Genomic DNA, 21,401 nt, shown 5'->3' with positions numbered 1-21,401 from the left:
GATTTCAAACTTGTGGTTGTGTTCTGGCGGGGCCCCGGGGGCCTCGGGTGTTAACCAGACGAGGCTCAGATCAAGTTTGGATTTTTGAAGAGCAGTTGTTGCACCAAGCTTCTGGTGTAACCGCACCTGCGGAGGACTAGCCGCAGGTGCGAGCCACGAGCCGCAGAAGCAGAAAGAGGATGGTTCATTGGGCACCGCATATGCGAGACATGAACCGCACCAACCAAGTTGCAAGTGCAGGGAAGAAGCGCAGATGTGGAAAAGGGCGCAGGTGCGGCGTTTGACCGCAGAAACGGTCTCGCAGGGGCGAGCCGCTGATTACAGAAGCGGGCAAGCCGGCTAAGAGGGAGAGCCGCATCTGCGAGGTATTTTCCCCCAATCTCAAGTCGATCTTAGAGAACACCATGGAACCCTACAACTAGTCAAATAAATCATTAATACGCTGGAACGAGTACTTGTTCTTAATGGTAACTGTGTTCAATTGGTGGTAATCAATGCACATCCGCATAGTCTCATCCTTCTTCTTCACGAACAACACCAGTGAACCCCAAGGCGACACACTCGGTCTGACGAACCCCTTTGCTAGTAACTCCTCAAGCTGCTCTTCAACTCTTTCTGAGCTATGCGGTACGGTGCAATAGATATAGGTTGGGTACCTAGATCCAAATCGATACGGAAATCGATATCACAATCTGGTGGCATGCTTGGTAGATCAAAAGGAAACACATCGGAGAACTTTTGAACCACGGGCACTGAATCAATCGTCAGAGTCTCTACAACAGTATCCTGAACATAAGTTAGATAAGACAAACAACCCTTCTCGACCATGTGTCGAGCCTTTAGGAAAAAGATAACCCGACTAAATGCACTGACAGATGAACCCTTCCACTCCAATTTAGGAAACTCCGGTATGGCCATGGTAACAGTTTTGTCATGGCAATCAAGGACGACATGATATGGAGACAACCAGTCCATGCCTATGATGACCTCAAAGTCGGTCATATCGAGTAACAAAAGATCCGCTCTAGTCTCATAAGCACAGAAAGTCACGATACAGGACCGATAGATCCAATCCACAACAACAGAATCGCCCACTAGCATGGACACATATACAAGAGTACCCAAGGACTCTCGAGGAACACCCAGAAAATGAGCAAACAGAGATGAAACATATGAATACGTAGACCCTGGATCAAATAGTACTGAAGCATCCCTACCGCAAACAGATATAATACATGTGATCACGGCATTTGAGGCTATTGCATGTGATCAGGATGGAAAGGCATAGAACCTAGCCGGAGTGTCACCTGACTGGCCTCCACCTCTATGATAGTCACTACGCACCTGCCCTCTACCTCTAGGTGGCCGTAGGATGGCTGGTACGGCAGCTGGTGCACTAATCATAGGCTGATGACCTTGATGTGCTGCCTTGCCCCCAAAGCCTGTGGCAGAATCTACTCACATGACCAAGATCCCCGCACTCAAAACAACATCTCGGTGCAGAAGAACTCTAGGGACCTGAACTCCTACTGGAGGAACCCTGAATAGCCGGTGGACGGTAAGAGCTCTATGGAATGGCGCTGAAATAAGGCCGCATTGGAGCTTCCCGAGGAGGCGGCGGTGCTGGATATGTGGTCCTTCTAGACTGGACCCTCACAAACTGACCTCTGCCTCTAGGAGGAGCACCACTTAACCCTCCAGAATATCTAAACTATTTGTTCCTCGGTGCCTACTCTCGGCCCTGCTGATGAATACCCTCAATTCTTCGAGCTATCTCCACAACCTGCTTGCAAAGAGTCCCCATCTCAACCACTCGGGTCATAGTGACCTAGATACCATAGTGAAAACCCGCTATAAACCTCTGCACTCTCTCTGCATTAGTGAGGAGTATCATAAGTGCATGGTGAGACAACTCAGAGAATTTCGCTTCATAGTTGGCCACCGACATCTGACCTTGCTGGAGACACTCTAACTGACCTCGTAACTCTTCCCTCTGAGAGGGTTGGATATAACTCTCCAGAAAGAGACATGTGAACTGGTCCCAAGTCAAAGGAGGAGAACCTGTTGGTCGACTGAGGAGATAGGATTGCCACCATTTACTGGCCACGCCCTCCAGCTGAAAGGTAATAAAGTCCACCCTATGGGACTCCAATATCCTCATGTTGTGTAGTCTATCCCTTCAACGGTCAATAAATTCCTAGGGTCCTCATGTCGCTCACCACCAAAGGTAGGAGGACATAGTCTGGACCATCTATCCAATAGCTTCTACGACTCACTGGTTGCGTATGGTCTAATCTTCAGTATAGTCATTGCAACTGACTGGGCTCCGTCCACAGGTAGTTCATTCGGGGTCTGATATACGACATATGCATGCCCTAGAGCCTGGGAGGTAGGGTTCTGTGCTCCCCCTCCCGCCTGAGATGTGGCTGGGTCTGCTGGAAATAAACCACCTTGCGTCATAGAGTCCATAAACCGCAACATACGGCCCATGACCTTCTAGAATACTGGTGTGGACATGAAATCCGCTGGGTCCGGCTTAGCTGCAGGTACCTTACCCTGCTCCTCAATAATAGGATTCTCCACTGGATCCACTGGTGGCATAACTGGAGCAACTCTAGGATGCCCTCGTCCTCTGGCGGGAGCTGGAGCCCTCCCTCGGCCTCTAGCAACTGGGGGAACATCTCCTCCACGGTCGGGTACATCTACCGTGCATGTTCTCACCATCTGTGAGAGAATAAGAGAAAGATACTTAGCACAATATCAACTGCACGATAGGAGATGACGAAAGAGAAGTTTCCTAACACCCTATAGCCTCTCGAAGATAAGTGTGGACGTCTCCGCACCGATCCGCAAGACTCTATTAGGCCTTCTCATGACTTATGAGACCTACGTGAACCTAGTGCTCTAATACCAAGTTGTCATGGCCCAATTTCTCCTATAGGCCATGATGGCACCCAACGTCGCCGCTAGGCAAGCCAATAGTGAACTTGACATATATTTGTTCTTTTTAATAATTTCAAAGTAGTTGATTTTTATTTATTGAGAAAGTGATTAGTGGAAAAATTATAGTAAAATAAAGCATAAACTAATGAGAGTATAAATACAGTGAATCTAATATTCAAAACCATAAAGTGTCTATTAACATGTTCCAAAATCTAGTGTCACAAGTATATGAGCAACTAGTAGAATATACAAAACACATATGCTACTGTCTAGAATAAGATAGATAGAATATAAATACAAAAGAGAGACAGCGGGTGCTGCAGAATAGACGTAGAGAGCAGCTCATCACTATGCCTAGGGATAACAGGGGTACACGCCTGAATGACTATCAGATGCACATGCCTCAGATCCTGCACGATTAGTGGAGAAGTGTTAATTAAGCACCTAAATTAACAAGTAGAGTGCAATTAAAACAAGTATTTCATGATAGAGTCCTAAAATTACTAGACATAAGCATTATTTTGTAGCTACGCACGGACTCTCGTTACTTCGTGCGTACGTATCACCTACAATTAGTAGAAAATAGTAATTTAAATACCTATAGGGTAAATTTCCTCTTAAAAAGTTAGGCAAGAGACTTACCTCGTCCCAAAACTTACTTTCCGATCCACAAACTCAATCTAAAGTCTTAAGTTGGTGCCGACCAATCCGAAGTTAGCCAGATATTACATAAATTAATTAATATACTGTAACAACCCGACCAGTCATTTTAAGTATTACAACCTTGTTCCCCCATTCACTGCTCAATTTATGCTTTACAGTTGTTATGTGACTTGCCGGGGTGATTGGTTCGGGTCCGGTGAGGACACTTAGTTCCAAGGTTAAAAGCTTAAGTTGAAATAGTTGACCGGATGTTGATTTATGTGTAAATGACCCTGAAATAGAATTTTGATCATTCCAATAGTTCTGTATGGTGATTTGGACTTAGGATCATGTCCGGAAAATTATTTGGAAGTTCGTAGTTAAATTAGGCTTGAAATGGCTAAAATAGAAATTTTTGAAAGTTTGACCGGTGAGTTGATTTTTTGATATCAGAGTCAGAATCCAGTTCTAAAATTTTCATAGCTCCGTTATATCATTTATGACTTGTGTGCAAAATTTGAGGTCAATCGAAATTGAATTGATAGGTTTCGGCATCGAATATAGAAGTTGAAAGTTCTTAGTTTCATTAGACTTGAATTAGGGTATGATTCGTGGTTTTAGAATTGTTTGATGTGATTTGAGATTTCGACTCAGTTCGTATGATATTTTGGGACTTGTTGGTATGTTTGGTTGAGGTCCTGAGGGCCTCAGGTGTGATTCAGAGTGGTTTCGGACAATATTTCCTTGTTTTGCTACTGCTGATGTCTGGTGCGTGATTTTGTTCTTCGCGAACGCGAAGGTGTTCGCACGTTCGCGAAGAAGGATCTGTTGGGTACTGATTTTTGTGCTATGCGTTCGCGACAGGGGCCTCGCGTTCGCGCAATATAAAAAGGTAAGGCTACGCGGTCGCGACTGGAAGATCGCGTTCGCGAAGAGAAAACTTGGCCTGAGAAATTTTAGCCTTCGCGTTCGCGGAGGGAGCCATGCGTTCGCGAAGGGTAATTGGTGAGGAAGGTGAGATCATGCTTCGCGTTAGCGTAGAAGGGGCTGCATTCGCGAAGGTCAAGCTCAGTGTGCATCGCATTCGCATGGGCTGTCTCGCGAACGCGAAGAGGAATTTGATGGCAGCACATTTTGTGCTTCTCGAACGCGAGGCAAGGGCCATGTTAGCGAAGAAGAAAAGCCTGGGCAGAAACTTTAAGTTCTGAAAATGGGACATTTTTGACGATTTGGAGCTCGGGAAAAGGCGATTTTTGGGAGATTTTCAAGGAAAACAACGGGATAAGTATTTTTGGAAACCCTCTTAGTTAAATTTGAAGATTTGAGGGTCGAATTGATGTCGGATTTGAGTAAAATTTGTATGGTTGGACTCGTGGTTGAATGGGCGTTCATATTTTGTAACTTTTGCCGGGTTCCGAGACGTGATTTTTGAGTAAATTTTGGATTTTGTTGGAAGATACGAGGCTTTCAGAGACCAATTCACGAGGCAAGGGCATATCCGAGTAAGAAATTACATAGTTTGAGGTAAGTAACACTTCTAAACTTGGTTCTGAGGGTATAAATCCCTGAACGCGTGATGTGAATTGTTGGAGGTGACGCACATGCTAGGTGACGAGCGTGTGGGCATGCACCATAGAAACTATGACTTAAATAAATTCCGGGAGGTTGTAAAAATTGAAGAATCATTTTATTATCTGCATATTCTCCTCGTGTTAGAGGAATTGAGCAGAGACTTGTATTAAAGATCATGATTAGGCTACGTGCCGATATTTTGGGACCCACATAGTCGTGTTGCTGTTGAATTTAATTGTTTAAAAAATGTACATTTCATACTCAGTCATGTTAATTCATTATGAATTATTTTAAAATGTACATTTCATACTCAGTCATGTTCATCCATTGTGAGGATATTTATGGGATCAGGGATGCTCACCTGTAACAGGCCATATCGGCTTTATCATTATATGGATCGGGGTTGCCTGCCTGCAACAGGCCATATCAGCTTTATATCACGCTTGGGCTGATGGAGCCCCTCCAGAGTCTACAACCCCTATAATGAGCGTAGATGATCTATATTCGGGATGGCCATACCGGCTTTATATCACGCTTGGGCTGAAATAGCCCCTCCGGAGTTTGTACACACCCTCAGTGAACGTATATGATTATATATATTCGAGATGGACGTCCCAGGGCATGGACTCGCCTTATTTATTTATATTGTGATGCATTTTCCCTGGATATGGATCGTGTCCGTATCATTTACATATGGGAATAAATTACCCCAGGGCTAGATTGGTCTTATACGGTACTGAGTGACTGATTGTCACTCGATGTGTATATATACGAGATGGAATATCCTTGGGCTAGATTGGCCATAAATAGTACTAAGTGACCGAATGATTAGTGACCAGTAGTACAAGATGTCTTTCCACTGAGATGTCATATTTCTCATATCATGTAGTATTGAGATAGGCGTCATCACGACGGGTGAGATTTTGGGTCGTGATATATACACTCACAAGTTCATAATTTAGATATTAGAGTTACCCAAACCAAATTGAAAGATTCCTAAAATTCCTCTCGGGGCCCATGTGCCCGGATTTCGGAAGTTTTCGAAGATAAATGTTACTCATAACCTCACGAAAATATATAATTTCTACCCAATTCCATAATCATTTTCGTGGTCTAATCCCATTTTTATTAAAATCTAGGTTTTCCAATAATCTCCTAAAATTTCCACAATTTCTATGTTAAAATCTACCCATAATGCATGATTTAAACTCATATGGTATATAAATTACTTACCTCAAAGTTCTAGATGAAAACCTCTCCTCAAAGAGCTCTAAATTTGACCAACAAGTGAGAGAAATGAAGAAATTAGCCTAAGTCCCGTTATAAATGCACCCTCACTGCCCAATGATTTTCGCACTGACGGCCACTCGACCGTATCTGCGGTCGCGCAAGTGCGGCCCAAGTATCAGGTCTGCGAATAGCCCCGGCTCCAGTATTTTTGCTTCTGCGGACCAGAGTCCGCTTATGCGGATTTTCTCGGCTCCTGCGCGCACGCACCTGCAAACCAAGTCTGCTTCTGCGCCCCTAGGCCACCTTGACCATTTTCGCATATGCGGCCTATCCTTCGCATCTGCGACCTCGCATGTGCGGAATATTCCTCGCAACTGTGCTCCTAGGCCATCTCCACAAACCTCACACCTGCGATGACCCCACCGCATCTGCGGCCACGCCCTCTGCAGGTGCGTAGACACCAGACTTTAGCAGCAACAACAACTCTCCAATTCCAAGTTCCAATCCGTTTTCGATCTGAACCTCATACGGGGCCCCTGGAACCCCGTCCGAGCATACTAACAAGTTCGTAAACATAAAACGGACTTGCTCAAATCCTTGGAATGCGTAAAATAACATCAAACTAAGAATCGCACACCAAAACCAAATCGAATCAACTTATGAACTTCAAGTTCTTCCAACTTACTACGAACGCATCGAATCATACTTAAACTACTTGGAATGACACCAAATTTTGTGTGCAAGTCATAAATTACCATACATAACTATTCCCATGCTTGAAATCCCAAACGAACCTCGATAATACTAGAACCTACTCCAAACCAAACTTAAAGAACTTGAAAACCTTCAATGCGCCAATTTCCAATATTAAGCGTACGATCCCAGGTCATCCGAAACCCTATCCGAATATACAGCTAAGTCCAAAATCATCTTACGTACCTATTGGGACCGTCAAATCTCGGTTCCGAGGTTGTTTACTCAAAACGTTGACTCAAGTCAAATTTAACAATTATAAGCCACTATTAAAGAACTAAGTGATCCGATTTTAACCCGAACCTTTCCAAACCCAAACTAACTATCCCCGCAAGTTATAAAACAGTAAAAGTACATATGGGGAGTCTTAATTAGGGGAACGGGGGTCTAGAAAGTAAAACGTATGGTCGAGTCATTACAAAGAGAGAAAGAAAAGTAACTGACAAAAGTCATTTACTAATACTACGACAAACATGAAACGCAAAAGTTCGATTTTTTATCATTTGACAAAAGAATTTTTGTGGATAAAAACATAGTTACAATAAAAATTCTTAAAATATGATGTGAACTAATATTAATAATTTGAATCCTCAAAAAATAAATTATTTATGTTAGTGATTAAAAAAGATAATTAAGTATTTGAAATTAGAATATAAGGCAAAATCAATTATAGTATTAAGAATTAAATTATTTAAAATACAAACGTTAAGAAATAAGGATGAAATAGTAGAAGGCAAAATGTATTCATAAAGACATGTCAGGTGAGATACAATTTAACATATTTGTATATCATATTACTCCTTCTATTTCAATTTAGATGACATGTTTCGCTTATCGAGAGCCGCTTTAACTAAACTTTGCTAAAATTGATTTGTTCAACTTAATATTTTAAAATTAAAATTTAGATATCCAAAAACTATACGAGAAATACTATAAGTTACAACTTTCTCATGTTAATATGATAAAATAGATATTTTAAAATGTTGGTCAAACATCACATAGTTTGACTCTCGATAAACGAAATGTGAGCCTGGTGACCGAAAAGGATCAGGCCGAAATGGACGAGGTGGAGGCCCCCTATCAACGAAGCTCAACATGCATTGAATCGGGTAACTTTGAATGCCTTTTTATTATGTACTTAGATTAATTTGCAATCAATCGTAACATCCTTCTCTGTGTTCGCAGGCCTCAGTGCTTCATCACGAAACCTTTCTCCGATACCGGAAAGAGTTAAACCAACACGAGGCTGAAACCCGGGCGCTTATTGAGAATTGGGATGCTTAAAAGTTCCTTAGTGAGAAGCTCCAGTCCTAGCTAGAAGAGGCTCGAAAGGAGCATACCGACCTGGTCGAGCAGGTAACACGAGTATTTGAAGTTAGTGACGATGATTCAGACAGAGTGGCTAACAACCCAAACCTGCAGGTTCAAAAGAAACTTGACAAGATCGAGCAGCTCCAGGCGGAGGTGGATGCGGTGAAAGATGAGGCCGAAGAATGGAAGAAAATCATGGATCCCCTGGCCTCGGAAAAGGAAACGGCCTGAGAACAACTGACTTCGACTGAGGTCCAGCTCCGGGATGCAAAAGAAATGGCCTCGGTACGGGCCAAAAAGATCAAGGAGCTTCAGTCTCTACTGAGCTTGGCGATTTCCAACCAAGAAAATCTGGCCAAGGAACTTGAGGTGGCCAAGTCGAAGATTACTGTGGTTAAGGCCGAGGCAGATGAGAGGGTGGCCCAGCATAAGGCCGATGCCGAGGCGACTCAGGATCAAGTGAGAAACTTGGCTGAGCATATAAAGTGGCAATCCCGAAGGGAGGCCCTCGAGGGAGCTCGAGCTCAGGGTTTTGCCCTATTGGACGAAATCAAGAATGTCAAGGTATCCGAAGCCAAGGCCAGGAAGCTGACTTATCCCGAGGAGGAGGATTCCGAGGGATCTGAAGATTCGGACGAACCCGAAGATAGCGGGGCCCCTGAAGGTGATGACGCAGCGCCCGACGATGATTAGGCCCCTTAGGATTTTTGGATGTCTTTGTTTTTTGTATTTTTGTTGAGGCCGTTTGGCCTTTGTACAAATTCTCATCGGGTTGTTCGGCCCTTGTAAAAGAAATTTTTGATTTATTAATATAAGGCCTTTTCCATTCAACAACTTTCGAATTTTCTCTCTGCCTTGTTTATTTTTATTTGCAAAGATCTAAATGCCTTAGCATGTAATAGTTGATTTTTGTTTAGAAACTCAAAGAAACCTTGCCTTCAACTCTATTTTGCACGTGTGTATAGTGTCTATCAATTAAAAATATATACATTGACGTTAAAATAGAATATAATATTTGTTTAAATGATGAAAATAAATTTTCTCACACTAAACATAGTAATTGTATTGAACATTTTCGAGATATGCATAGATGATGAATTTAGTTAGATTAGTTGTACAAAACTAGTTTGATTAATAGTGCATATAAAAAAATTAAATTGGAAATCGCATGTTAGCAAAACTCGCCTAGATGATTTTGTTTTACACAGGGTTGATCCTAGTTTTTGCATGTCATGCATATTGCAGCACAATATCTGCAGCGTGCTAGCTGGTAAAAATCGGCATGTATATCGTATTTTTTTATTGGTATTTGCTAATTATATAAGGAGGTACAGCTCGTTTGGATGGTTGTTATATTGTATTGCTATGATATATATATATATATATATATATATATATATATATATATATATATATATATATAATGTTTGGATAAATTGTATATTTACCGTCATTTCATGATGTCATGTATCAACAAGATGAAGAATAAACTTGCAATATTATTTTAAAAAAATATAGTATGAGGTAGAAAATTGTAAAAACAAATTTAGTTTTTTCCGGTTTTTACAAAAAAAAATTGCTTTAGAAAATTATTTTTCGGGTATGGGTAATAAGTCTTTTTAATTAATTAGGAGATATTTAGAATTGGTCAACATGACGATGACACGTACCCTCTGTTTAAATGAGGGGTATATTTGAACCCAAAGTATGACTGCAAGGGTATAGATAATCCAATAGTATAACAAGGAGTATTCTTAGACCATTTTCGAAAGTACAAGAAAATATTTAGACATTTGCCGTAAATTAAAAAATATGGTATGATTATATTTGCATCCTGTCCAATCATTATTCGAAGATTCTTTTTCTCAATAATTATAAGTGATATGACAACTTTTTGTTAAAGGAATATATTCACTACTATTTATCATGTTAGCGTGTATTACTCGTACGATCTCCTAGTACTTAATAAAATTTTCCAGAGCAATCGTCCATTGAAACAAACTCTGTAACGTACTTGTTGTTTTCTAAACCTTGAACGAAGTAACCTAAAATATTATTTGTTCTGTGACAATATACTTGCATAAAACCTAATTTATATGTCAAGTTTTTCCATGTCTTGTTAACTACTTTGCAAGCATCTAATGTTTCCAAGGAAGTTCGAGTTAATATCTCGAAAGCCATATCAGATGGAAGCTCTGAAGAAGCCATTAATGGAACTCTTTAATTAAGGAGTTAATTTCTAGAGAAAATAAAGAGTGTTTAATTAATGTAAGGAAAGATAAGGGATTAATGAATCTTGAATCACTACATCAGCTTGAAAGTATAACTAATTTATAATAAGAGGAAGTACGTTGAAGATAAAGCAGGTAATTAAGATCATATTCATAGAAAGAAAACAAATAAAATAAGAAGGCATGCAAAATACGAGATTTGATTTTTGGGATTTATCTTATATTATGGTCAGCAACTTTTCCTTCTTGCTCATACTTACTAGGCGATTACCATATTTTCCCTTTATAATAGTATGCGATCTCAACTACGAGAACTGTATTGAGTATTATACCTTTTCTTACTGTGGGGTGCATTATTTTACCAAATTAGAACTGAAGCTAGAAAAAGAAAAGAAACAAATATTTGTCCCTAAATAATGTAGTTCAAGATCAGATTTCGCAGGGTGGTATATGGTTTGCTCATTAATTTCTCTTGATTAATGTAATTTTTCTATGAGATCGCTTTGAAGGATTAAGCAAGTCGAAAATTCTGCGCGTAAATAGAGTTATTTATTATTAAATAAGATTAAATTTTTCTATCAACGTATTCTTTCTCACGTAGAAAAATGATATTTGTGTCGTTTAAGTGAAAAACGTGAGAGAATTAGAGAACAATAATTAAAAAAGGATGATTATGAATTATTTTTTTATTTTAAAAAATTACACTATATCTTTTTTCAGTTTATATGATACGATTATCATTTTAGAAGTCAAATGGTATTTTTATTCAAAATTCTTATTTATTTTAAGTTAATTAATTATAAAATTGTGACTTATGGTACTTTTAAAAAAATTTAAGTACATCGTTACAAAATTTGGAAGTTAAATGAAAATTGATAATTGGATAATTAGATCTTTGTACTTTGAACTTCGAGGAAAGAAGTAAAGAAGAAAATAAAAAAAGGAGTCCTCTCAAGTATAACTTTGGATGTAATGGATATTTTTGTTTTTGTTTACTTCTAATCAGAAGTTATTTCATTAGTAAGAAATTGTATTAATGCATAACTAAATTTTCTTTCAATTTTGGTGAAATAGTTTGAGTATAGACAAACTAATATATGGTCGTTTGGCTTCAATATATTTAAGTAATAATTAGGCTTGTAGTAGTAGGGTTTAACGTTTAATGATAGATCCAATTAATTAATTTAGTTTCCAAAGCTTCAAGATCCAACTCGTATTGGCAAACATAAACGTTCTACTTAATTGTATCGGTTAAACAAATTGATAGATGATTCGTATATTTTTTGTGCTGATCAACAATGATTAAAATATCGATCAGGGTGTAATAGCCTTTGATGTCGGTATGTCAATAGGTGGTAGCACGACAAAACAAATGTAAGTGAACTTAATTATTCACTCATACTCGACATTTGGTACAAACCTGTTATATTTATTGATTTGATACAAACATTAAGCGTGAAAAATGATCGCTGAGTTAGGTTGTTTTGCCTCGCCTCACATCAGCTTTTCAAGATATTCTAGGAAGATGCCACGTGGCATTAGGGTTATGGTGATGGAGTCTGAACTTTTCAAGTTTAATAAATGACCCAGAAAGGGTTTTTTCCATATCTGGTACAATCCTGTTTCCTTATTCTTGCACTTCAGACAAAAGCAAACATTTTCCTTTAATATCACCCAGTAAAAGGAAAAGAAGTTATACTGATCTGAAACAATAGTAGCTTTAAGCTTGCTTTGTATTGAGATTCTGTTTTTAGTTGCAAATAAATAACAAAGTAGCTATGTATAGACATCATGTTCTACGTGCATATTCCCGATCTGTTTCTGAACATAAAGAGTATAACATTAACTTACAGAAAGCAATGTCCTGGATATCAGTAATCTCTATGCAGCTTGAGACCAAGGTTAAAAATGACGAAACACTTTACTTTCTTAATATTCAGTTCTGTCTTTAACGTCGGTTTTCTATATAAGGCAGTAGTAGCAGGTACAGGGCTAAAATCTTATATTGTCAACAGAATATTATGCTAAAATCTAATTTCTCACAGCTTGCGCTGATTGAGCTGTAGCTATCATTTGAGCCATAATGCTAGCATACTGTACAGCTGTGTGCTGTGAAGTATATTGATCAGAGAGTCCAAACTCTGAAAAAATTGGTTCAATGTGCACAAAATGACCTGGTAATGATCTTTTCGCAAGAGCTTCCTGCCATATGTCGAAGAATTCACCCACAATCTGGTGTGATTTCTCCCATGAGGAAATTGGAAGATATTCCATCTACAAAAGAAATAAACAACTTGTGAGGTCAACATGCTCATAACATAGAACTGCTTGAAATTTATAAACGACCGTTGCAATGCAAAGACTAGGTGGAGAAGAGCTAAGTACACCCAATTAACGCATACTATACAATCAGAAGAAAGACAGGGGGGAGATCATGCTGAAGATAATGGGAGGAAAGGAAAAGAAAAGAACGTCCATTGTGTATTTGAAATAGAACCTACTAGTGGGCTATTTGGGACAAGAGGGGTTGCTCTGATGGTAAGCAACCTCCACTTCCAACCAAGAGGTTGTGAGTTCGAGTCACTCCAAGAGCAAGGTGGGGCGTTCTTGGAGGGAAGGATGCCGAGGTTGTATTGGAAACAGCCTCTCTACCTCATGGTAGGGGTAAAGTTTGCGTACACACTACCCTCCCCAGACCCCACTAGTGAGATTATACTGAATAGAACCTACTAGTGGGCTATTTGGGATCCATTTACTATTTAAGCACATGCAGCCAATCCATCAATACTCAGGTTCAAAGTGAAGTGTGACATGAAGTTCTGTTCCTAAACATATCAGCACCCAGAAAAGTTCATCATTCTTTCTTCGTACTCTAAGGTAGACCATCTTCTCAGCTAGAGCATGAACTGTTGCCTCCCCCCCCCCCCCCCGCGGGGGCAGTGGCGAAGCCAGGAAATTCAATAAGGGTGTTCAAATTGCCAGCGGGCTATGCAAGGGTGTTCAAAGTCTATTTTTAATCAATAACAAGTAATATTTTACCTTATACGTAGTATAATTTTTCGGCGAAGGGTGGTCAGTTGACCACCCTTGGGCCAACATAACTTCGCCCCTGCTTGGGGGGTGTTGATGCTGCTAGTCATTATCTCACATAAGCATTTCGAGAACCTTAATAGAGATAAGATCAACAAGATAGTCCCCACACAGCATCACATATCCACAGAGACATCCAACAACTATTGACTTGATTCAATCCATTCCAGTGTACTTTCTTCTAATGCGAAAAAAATTAGGACTCAAACTCCTTCAGCCAGCCCATAGAGGTCTCAAGTGAAAATATGTTTATGTGACCATGTTTTAGCATTAAGAAAAGGAAAGCACATAACAAGCATGTAGTAATTATTTTAGGAAAGCACAATAAATCAATTCCTCTCCATGCAGAATAACAAGCATAATAGACCACAGAAATCCTACATAGCTATGTTCCGGAGAAGGCTTAACCACATAACAAGCATTCAACAGAGAACAAATATCTAAAGCTATTTAATACCTCCATAACTATTCCCCTCAAGCTCTCAGAGTGAATTGGAACAACTTTGCCCACTCGCAGCTGGAAGTCACCAAGTTGATATTGAAACCCCTATGTAAGTCAAATATTTTAATGAGTATTATGAAGTAGTGCTAAGTAAGTCCATTTTTAGAATTCTGGATGATAAATCAATGTAAGTACGGAAAATTATCTTCTAAGAATCACCATAGAGAACAGACAACCTTCACCAGCAACATATGGTGCTTTTGGTATTGCAAAAAAAAAAAAAAAATGGCTAGTTCAAAAATGAGTCCTGTTTGAAAAAGTATAGCTGGCCAATGGCCACCCAACTGGATAACACAATTCTTTAAACTTTATTTTAGGCTGAATACATAGACACCTAAACTTGCCAGGATTTTAGATTTAGACACTTAATAAGCTCATGACCTATTAAGCGTTTATCTCTATTCAAACTGTACCTATTGGACACAGATGAGTTGAAACAGTTAAGAAAATACATGCACACGCTGGTGGCACGGCAAAGAAGCCACTGAGAGAATAGTTCAGGTGTCTAAGGGGCCCACATATGTATTCAATCATCACCGTGAAGTTCTTCAATCTACACAAATAATTGAAGCACAATAAATGCGGATAATATGACTTATAGACATTTAAATTTACAAAGCCAAGCCTGTGGATGGTGCTAGATAAGTTAATCATCCTCCTGCAGTAAGAACAACGATTTGCAGATCTCAGTAATACAAACCTCAAAATTAAGTGCAACCCTTGTTTTGTAAGACTGCAACTTCTCCATTATTGTCTGAATTGATGACTCTGCTTCCAAGATCAACCGTTGCCCTCTAATTACAAAGTAATACTTGTTGGGCTGTTCTTGAAGCGAAATACCCAAAAAATCACGGGGAAACTCCAAAGCATTTGCTTGTTCTACTAAGAGGGAAAAAAGTCACTCCGCAATCAAATCTCCTATAAAGGTGCAAAAGTACTCACAAAAATGACAACAAGGTTGCACCCGGGGATTTGGCCTAGTGATACGAGGAGGGCAACGTGTGATGTGTAACTTAGACGTACATCATGGGTTCAAAGCCTGTCACTGGCAAAAACTAGGTATTTAAGTGGGAAAATGTAGAGGGGTGGGTCCATTATACATCGAGTTCCGAACCGTGCACCACTGCCCTCGGGAGATTTCTCCCTTATAAAAAAATGATATGCAAGGTTGAAGCAGGTTCACATGTGCACAATATATGCACTATCAAGCCTAACTAACCTGAGAATGAATAGCTTAAACTTATCGCTAACATATATGTCAATGCTTGTGTGCATCTGTTTATATTGCCTAAAAGGACCACTTTTTTTTCCCAAAGTACAAGTTTTCAGACTTACCAAAGGCTGCTCATGAGAACCCTAACTTTTCATTCTCAATCTTTTACCCTATAAATCTTTACATCCTCACCCTAACATTTCATTTTCAATTTTTTACCCTGTAAATCTTCACATCCTCTTGCCCCCTCTCATTTTATCTTTGTAAAATTCTTCTTACTCGTGCTCCTACGCGAGTTTAACACGCTTCCAAACGGCTGCCTTACAAAAGAGGAACAATCCATCAATCAATTAACTAGACAGTTAGTGTCAGCTAGATAAATCCTCCAAATCATTCCAATCCTACTTCGCTTATAAATAGTTTATCTTACAGAAGAGTAAACCTACCTATAAATCCAATCTTTTTAATTAATTCAGAGGGGGAAAATAACCCTTTTATAGTAAATCACAGATTGGTACATGAATAAACTTTCACCTTATCCCAAAAATAAAAAGGCAAAGATCCTTCATAACCATTCTGCTCTATTCGGACCCAAATTTCCATAACTACTTTGCTTATCAATAATTTACCTTACGGAAGATAAAACCTACCTAAAAATCCAATCTTTTTAATGATTTCAGAGGGGTGGGAAAAAGCACTCATGTATAGTAAATCACAGGTATCAACAAAAAATGCTAAAAACCCAATTTTTTTTAATGAATTCAGAGGGAAAAATCCACCCTTTATTGTAAAACACAGGTATAAACAAAAAATACAAAGATAATACTAGTATTTATTAAATAGATTACATGGTTAATTATGTAATGAAATACCTCGGAGCATGGGTTTGTAGAAGCTAAGAGTAGCTTTCCACCTTCCTTCTTTAACCCCATTTATACTCTCAACACACTGAGATACTTCTGTTAGTATTTGAGTGTTGACTGTTGTGCCTGCATTTGGCTGCCAGTGCAAAACCCTAGGGACAGACAAAGTAACATAAATATAAGCAAATGCACTAAAATCTATAGAAAATGTTACTTTGCTTATAAAATTCAAGAATCATTACCATTTGATTGGCATATTGTTGATTGCAAAAACAAGCTGAGAAAACTACACCCTAAAACCCCTTTAGCCCTTTGGCTCTTCTTGGAGGAAAAAATGAAGGGATGTTTTTCCCAAAGTGTTCGTTTGTTGGCTGCAAAATTCAAGGAATGTGTAGTTTTTGTGAGAATACCGAAAATATGCAAAACTCATACATGGAATGCAACTTTCATGCGTCCTAAGTTAACCGACGTAAAGAGCCGTCAAGGAGTGGCATTAACTCAAATCGCATTCTTCAAATGAGTCTTATAAAACTCAATGTTGTATGAAGCTCATTTAGAATTTGCAACTCTTAAGTCTCAGTGGTTGAACGCATTTTGCTCTTTCCAGACTCTGACCATGTTGCAGAGAATATTCGTACTCTAAGTGCAGTTAAAAATTGTGATTAATTGAAATGCACTAAAGGCTTGCAATTTATCTTTTTAGATTCCTGACATGAAGAGATTCCTTACAAGCGGAGAATATTTGTACTATAGACTATTTGTGCTAAATGCACCCCTGAATTGTGACTATGTGAACTTGAGGATTAATGCACTGGAAATGTTTGTTGCTACAGAGGCTTTGTCATTTCATGACAGGGCAGCTGATATTCCTTTAAATATCAATTCTCAATGGGTTTCACTCAATTGCTAACAAGAACACATGGACAGACATTTGATGATTGGCTGCGGGCGACTAATGAATTTTCAATTGGCAATATGAACTAACCAATATTGGTGCTAAACCCAATGACAATTGACAACCACAATATTCCATTCTTGACAAAAGCTGTGCTAGACAAAGAGTACTACTATATGGCGACATGTGAATCGGAGAAATGCGGGAATAAATGGGTCGAGGGGACCAAATTCAGAACTGGAGAAAGGCCAAAGCAAAGACCAAATGAAACGGGCCATAAAAATGTGGAGTGTTTATAGAAACAAAGAGTTCACTGTTATTAGTGTCATCTACTGGAAAATGCTAATTCGAGTGAGGAAATTTAACTTTGGGAGCAAAGTACAAACTCAAAAACCACAAAATGATGCAAATTCAAAGCAACTATTAACACCCACAAGATCATAATCAACAGAAGGGAGCTCGGATTTTGAAAAGAGGAAATAAATGGAAACTTGCAAAACTCAAATTGAGCAAAATCCATATTTTAAAAAAAAAAAAAAAAAAAAAGGAAACCTTGTTATATATCAATGCGCAAAACTAAAAACGATACCTAGAATTAATGGATTGTTTATAGAAATTACCTGAAAATCAGAAGATTTTGAATAGGGCCTTTTCTCGGACGAAGCAGCGAAGGAACTGAAGGTTGAATGTAGGTTATTTTTGAGCCCACATTACATTACTTCATTCGCCGTCGAAAATGGCGGAGTAATGCATCGGAGGGGGCGGCGAAGGGTTCTGATCGTGGAAGGGAAACTGTTAGCCAAAAGCCGTTTGTATTTAGCGACTGTGTGCTAGTTCAGATTCACTGCTACAAGACGCATTCACATTACGCGACTTACAAATCGCATAATCGCACTTATTTGCGATTTATCTTTAATGTTTTCGCCTCCTACCCTTTATTTTAAGTCTTAATAGCATGTTTGGTCAAGCTTTTCAAGACTACAAAAGTATTTTTTTTTTTCTTCTCAAAAGTACTTTTATTTCCTATAACTTGAGGTATTTGGCCAAGTTTTTTTGGGAGAAAAATATATTTTTAGGAAGAATAAGAAGCAGTTTCTCAGAAGTAGAAAAAAGTAGAAGCAGAAGCAGTTTTGACTTTTCTTCTTACCAAAAATACCCTTAATAAAATATAGTATATATCAAAATAATCGTTAAACCTAATACTTTGGATATTAATATATAAATATTTCTTATTATTTTTAGGATAGCTTTCTAATATATAGTGACTTTGGGGGTGAATGTTTTTATATTTGTTGAATGATTTTTAATATATTTAACTTATATTAAAATAATTAAGTACTTTTAAATTTTATTTTTATATTTTACTTAAATAAAATAAAAATATTTAATTATTGCATGTAGTAACAAATTTTTTAGATTATTTATTTATTTATAATAGTAACTATAAAGTAAATCTATTCATGTCCTTATTTATAATTTGATACTTAAAAGTATTTTCTGAAAAACCTGATCAAACACAAATTATTGCTCAAAAGTACTTTTCGGAGTTATTAGTCAAACACAAACTACTTCTCTCCCAAAGTACTTTTTTCAAAAGCACTTTTGAAAAAAAAATACTTCTCAAAATAAATTGATTTCTCCAACTTGGCCAAACAGGCTATAAGTCTCATTCCGTATATTGATTTTTGTAAATTTTTGGTACTCTCCCAAAAACAATACATTTCTGGAATTGGCCAGTCAAAGTACATATTTTAGCCTATTAGGAAAAAATTCGAATTTGGAAATACATATATGAAAAAGCACATGCCCTACTAAGGGTGGTATGTGGGTCGGGTCCGGTCCTAAGTGGACTTCGCGGGCCCGGCTCTAAGTGGGCCGGTCCTAGGTGGGCCGGTCCTAAGCGGTCCCGGGCTTCGCGGACTTCTTGTTGGAATCGGTCCGGGACCGGGACCACGAACTAACGGTCCCGTGTTAAGTGGGCCGGTCCCAGGCCTAAGCTGGCCCAAACGGTCCTAAGCGAGTCCAGGTGGGCCCAACAGATACTTTCTATTTTTTAAATTATTTTTATACAAGTTAGAGAAAAAAAAATGGTAATAAAAATATCTAAGGCAATTCCTAGTAAATTATATTATAGAATTGTCACCTAAATTTTTTAATTCAAATTTAAAGACAAAAATATTGTAAAGAGATATTCAAAGCAATGCGTTATAATATATATATATATATATATATATATATATATATATATATATATAAGATGTATATATAGTATAGTATAGTATATATATAAGCTATATTCGATATATATATAAGCTTATATATATATATACTATACTATACTATATATACATCTTAAGATATATAAGCTATATTCGATTTATATACTATATATACATCTTAAGATATATATATATATATATATATATATATATATATACTATATATACATCTTACTATATTAAGATGTATATATAGTATATCGTAAGATGTATACTATCGAATATGGCTTATATACTATGTATATATATATATATATATATATATATATATAGAGAGAGAGAGAGAGAGAGAGAGAGAGAGAGAGAGAGAGAGAGAGAGAGAGAGAGAGAGTATAGTATATACTATATTATACTATATGTATAGCTTAAGGTATATAAAAAGATAAAAATATTGTAAAGTGATATTCAAAGCAATGCGTTATATTTTTATTATAGCATTATAAAATCATGGCAATATCTTTCTTAGTCTTCCTCCCCCCTATGGAATGAGCACAGCAAGGTGCTAATACCATAATTGAGAAGAAGAAAAAACTAATCAAGATGTGCCAAAATACAAGTTACATATAAATTTATATGGTATCTCTTACAAATTTCATAAATCCTTCAAGGTCCAGAGGAATTTCCGTTAGTGGTGGCGGGAATGAAGCTTGGTCATCACCGCTTCCAGGCGAAGCATCATCCTCCGCAAGTTTTATACTTAGCCCTATTTTTTTCTCTTAGTTGAGTAAAAAATGGCCAAACAAGAGATGTTTCTGCCCGTTTAGAAGGTTGTCTAGAAAAAGTAGGGCAGTAACAGGAGGGTCAGACGGGGGATTATTTGGATTATTATTAGTTGGATTAACTTCAGGAGCAGGACTAGTGGGTGTATCGTCATCCGGTTGCGTTTCATCAAAATCTATTTCTTCATCATCATTTTCATCAATAGTTGAATTACCATAAAGAGCATTTACATATTCATGGTTTAATTGTTCACCGGGTGCAATATTATGGCAAAATTGACTCTCGATAAATTGTAATAAACTATTATCGCTATCAAGAATAGGAGGTGTAGGACGGGTAACAGGTTTGGTCCGGGGAGCCAGGGGAAGTGGAGGAGGAACATATTGGCCACTAGATTCACCACTCTTGGATTTTTTCTTATTTTTACTAAATATTTTTTAAGGAATAAGCCATCTTAATTAATCAAGCAAAGTAAATAAAACAAACAAAACTATAATATTAAAACTTAAGAGTTGAAACGAGTTTACCGAATTGACGAACAACTTGTTGAAAAATAATTATCGTTGAAGACTTGAAGACTTCAATTCACCAACTTCACAATTTTGCACAAATTGTAACAATTAAGTAAGCAACTATAGAAGAACATTAGAGAGAGATTGATGATTTTGTGAGAAAAATGAATGAATGAGGGGATATTTATAGTTGAAAATAAGGGAAAAGTGTAATTATAAATAGTTTGGGGTTAAAACGAAATTTGAGAGGTTAAATGACTATTTTGCAAATAGCCAACGGCTATTTTAGCAGACCAAACGGCTAGTTTTTAAATGGCCAAACGGTCAAAAAAGAAAATATCTGTTGGGCCCGGATATGACCGTTTAGGACAGCTTGAACCGGCCCAATTCTCAACCGGTCCCGGTCCCAAACGGTCCCGGTCTCGCGGGCCTCGCCTATGAGACCGGCCATTACCCGACCCTGTGGGCTTGCGGTTCTGGGCCGGTCTCGGTCCTAACCGGCCCACATGCCACCCTTATGCCGTGCTCCATTGTTTTTCCCTTTAAGAGATTACATTGTCATTAATATTAGAGTGCTATTTGGCCACACTCATAATGGCCCAACGATGGCCACACCCGTAAAATACCATTAAAGCCCTTGATTTC

At 38.1% G+C, this 21,401-nt stretch overlaps 1 protein-coding gene across 2 annotated transcripts; it reads right to left on the bottom strand.

The window, feature by feature from the left end:
- Positions 1–12,584: 12,584 nt before the first annotated feature.
- Positions 12,585–18,114, bottom strand: LOC107777337 (mediator of RNA polymerase II transcription subunit 20a-like). 2 transcript variants are annotated; one of them, XM_075242431.1, is made up of 6 exons: positions 17,866–18,114; positions 16,593–16,721; positions 16,360–16,502; positions 14,975–15,156; positions 14,230–14,319; positions 12,585–12,956 (listed from the first exon to the last, which is right to left on the bottom strand). In XM_075242431.1, the coding sequence occupies exons 2-6, from the start codon at positions 16,604–16,606 to the stop codon at positions 12,714–12,716; spliced, it is 672 nt and encodes a 223-aa protein (XP_075098532.1). In that variant the 5' UTR covers positions 16,607–16,721; positions 17,866–18,114; the 3' UTR covers positions 12,585–12,713. The 2 variants fall into 2 exon arrangements, with proteins under 2 accessions (XP_075098532.1, XP_075098533.1); XM_075242432.1 differs by having other exon boundaries at positions 14,975–15,153; positions 17,866–18,113.
- Positions 18,115–21,401: the final 3,287 nt, after the last annotated feature.

This window comes from Nicotiana tabacum, chromosome 21 (genome assembly GCF_000715075.1).
Source record: "Nicotiana tabacum cultivar K326 chromosome 21, ASM71507v2, whole genome shotgun sequence".
NCBI classification, from domain to species: domain Eukaryota; kingdom Viridiplantae; phylum Streptophyta; class Magnoliopsida; order Solanales; family Solanaceae; genus Nicotiana; species Nicotiana tabacum.
This window is presented reverse-complemented; position numbering and strand designations above follow the sequence as displayed.

What these genes read in the sequence shown, in the direction of transcription:
- LOC107777337 (XM_075242431.1), bottom strand. An exon ending in CTACAAACCCATGCTCCGAG is followed by an intron (nt 15,157 to 16,359) that starts GTATTTCATTAC and finishes TTTCCCTCTTAG; the next exon opens with TAGAACAAGCAAATGCTTTG. An exon ending in GGGTTGCACTTAATTTTGAG is followed by an intron (nt 14,320 to 14,974) that starts GTTTGTATTACT and finishes TGACTTACATAG; the next exon opens with GGGTTTCAATATCAACTTGG.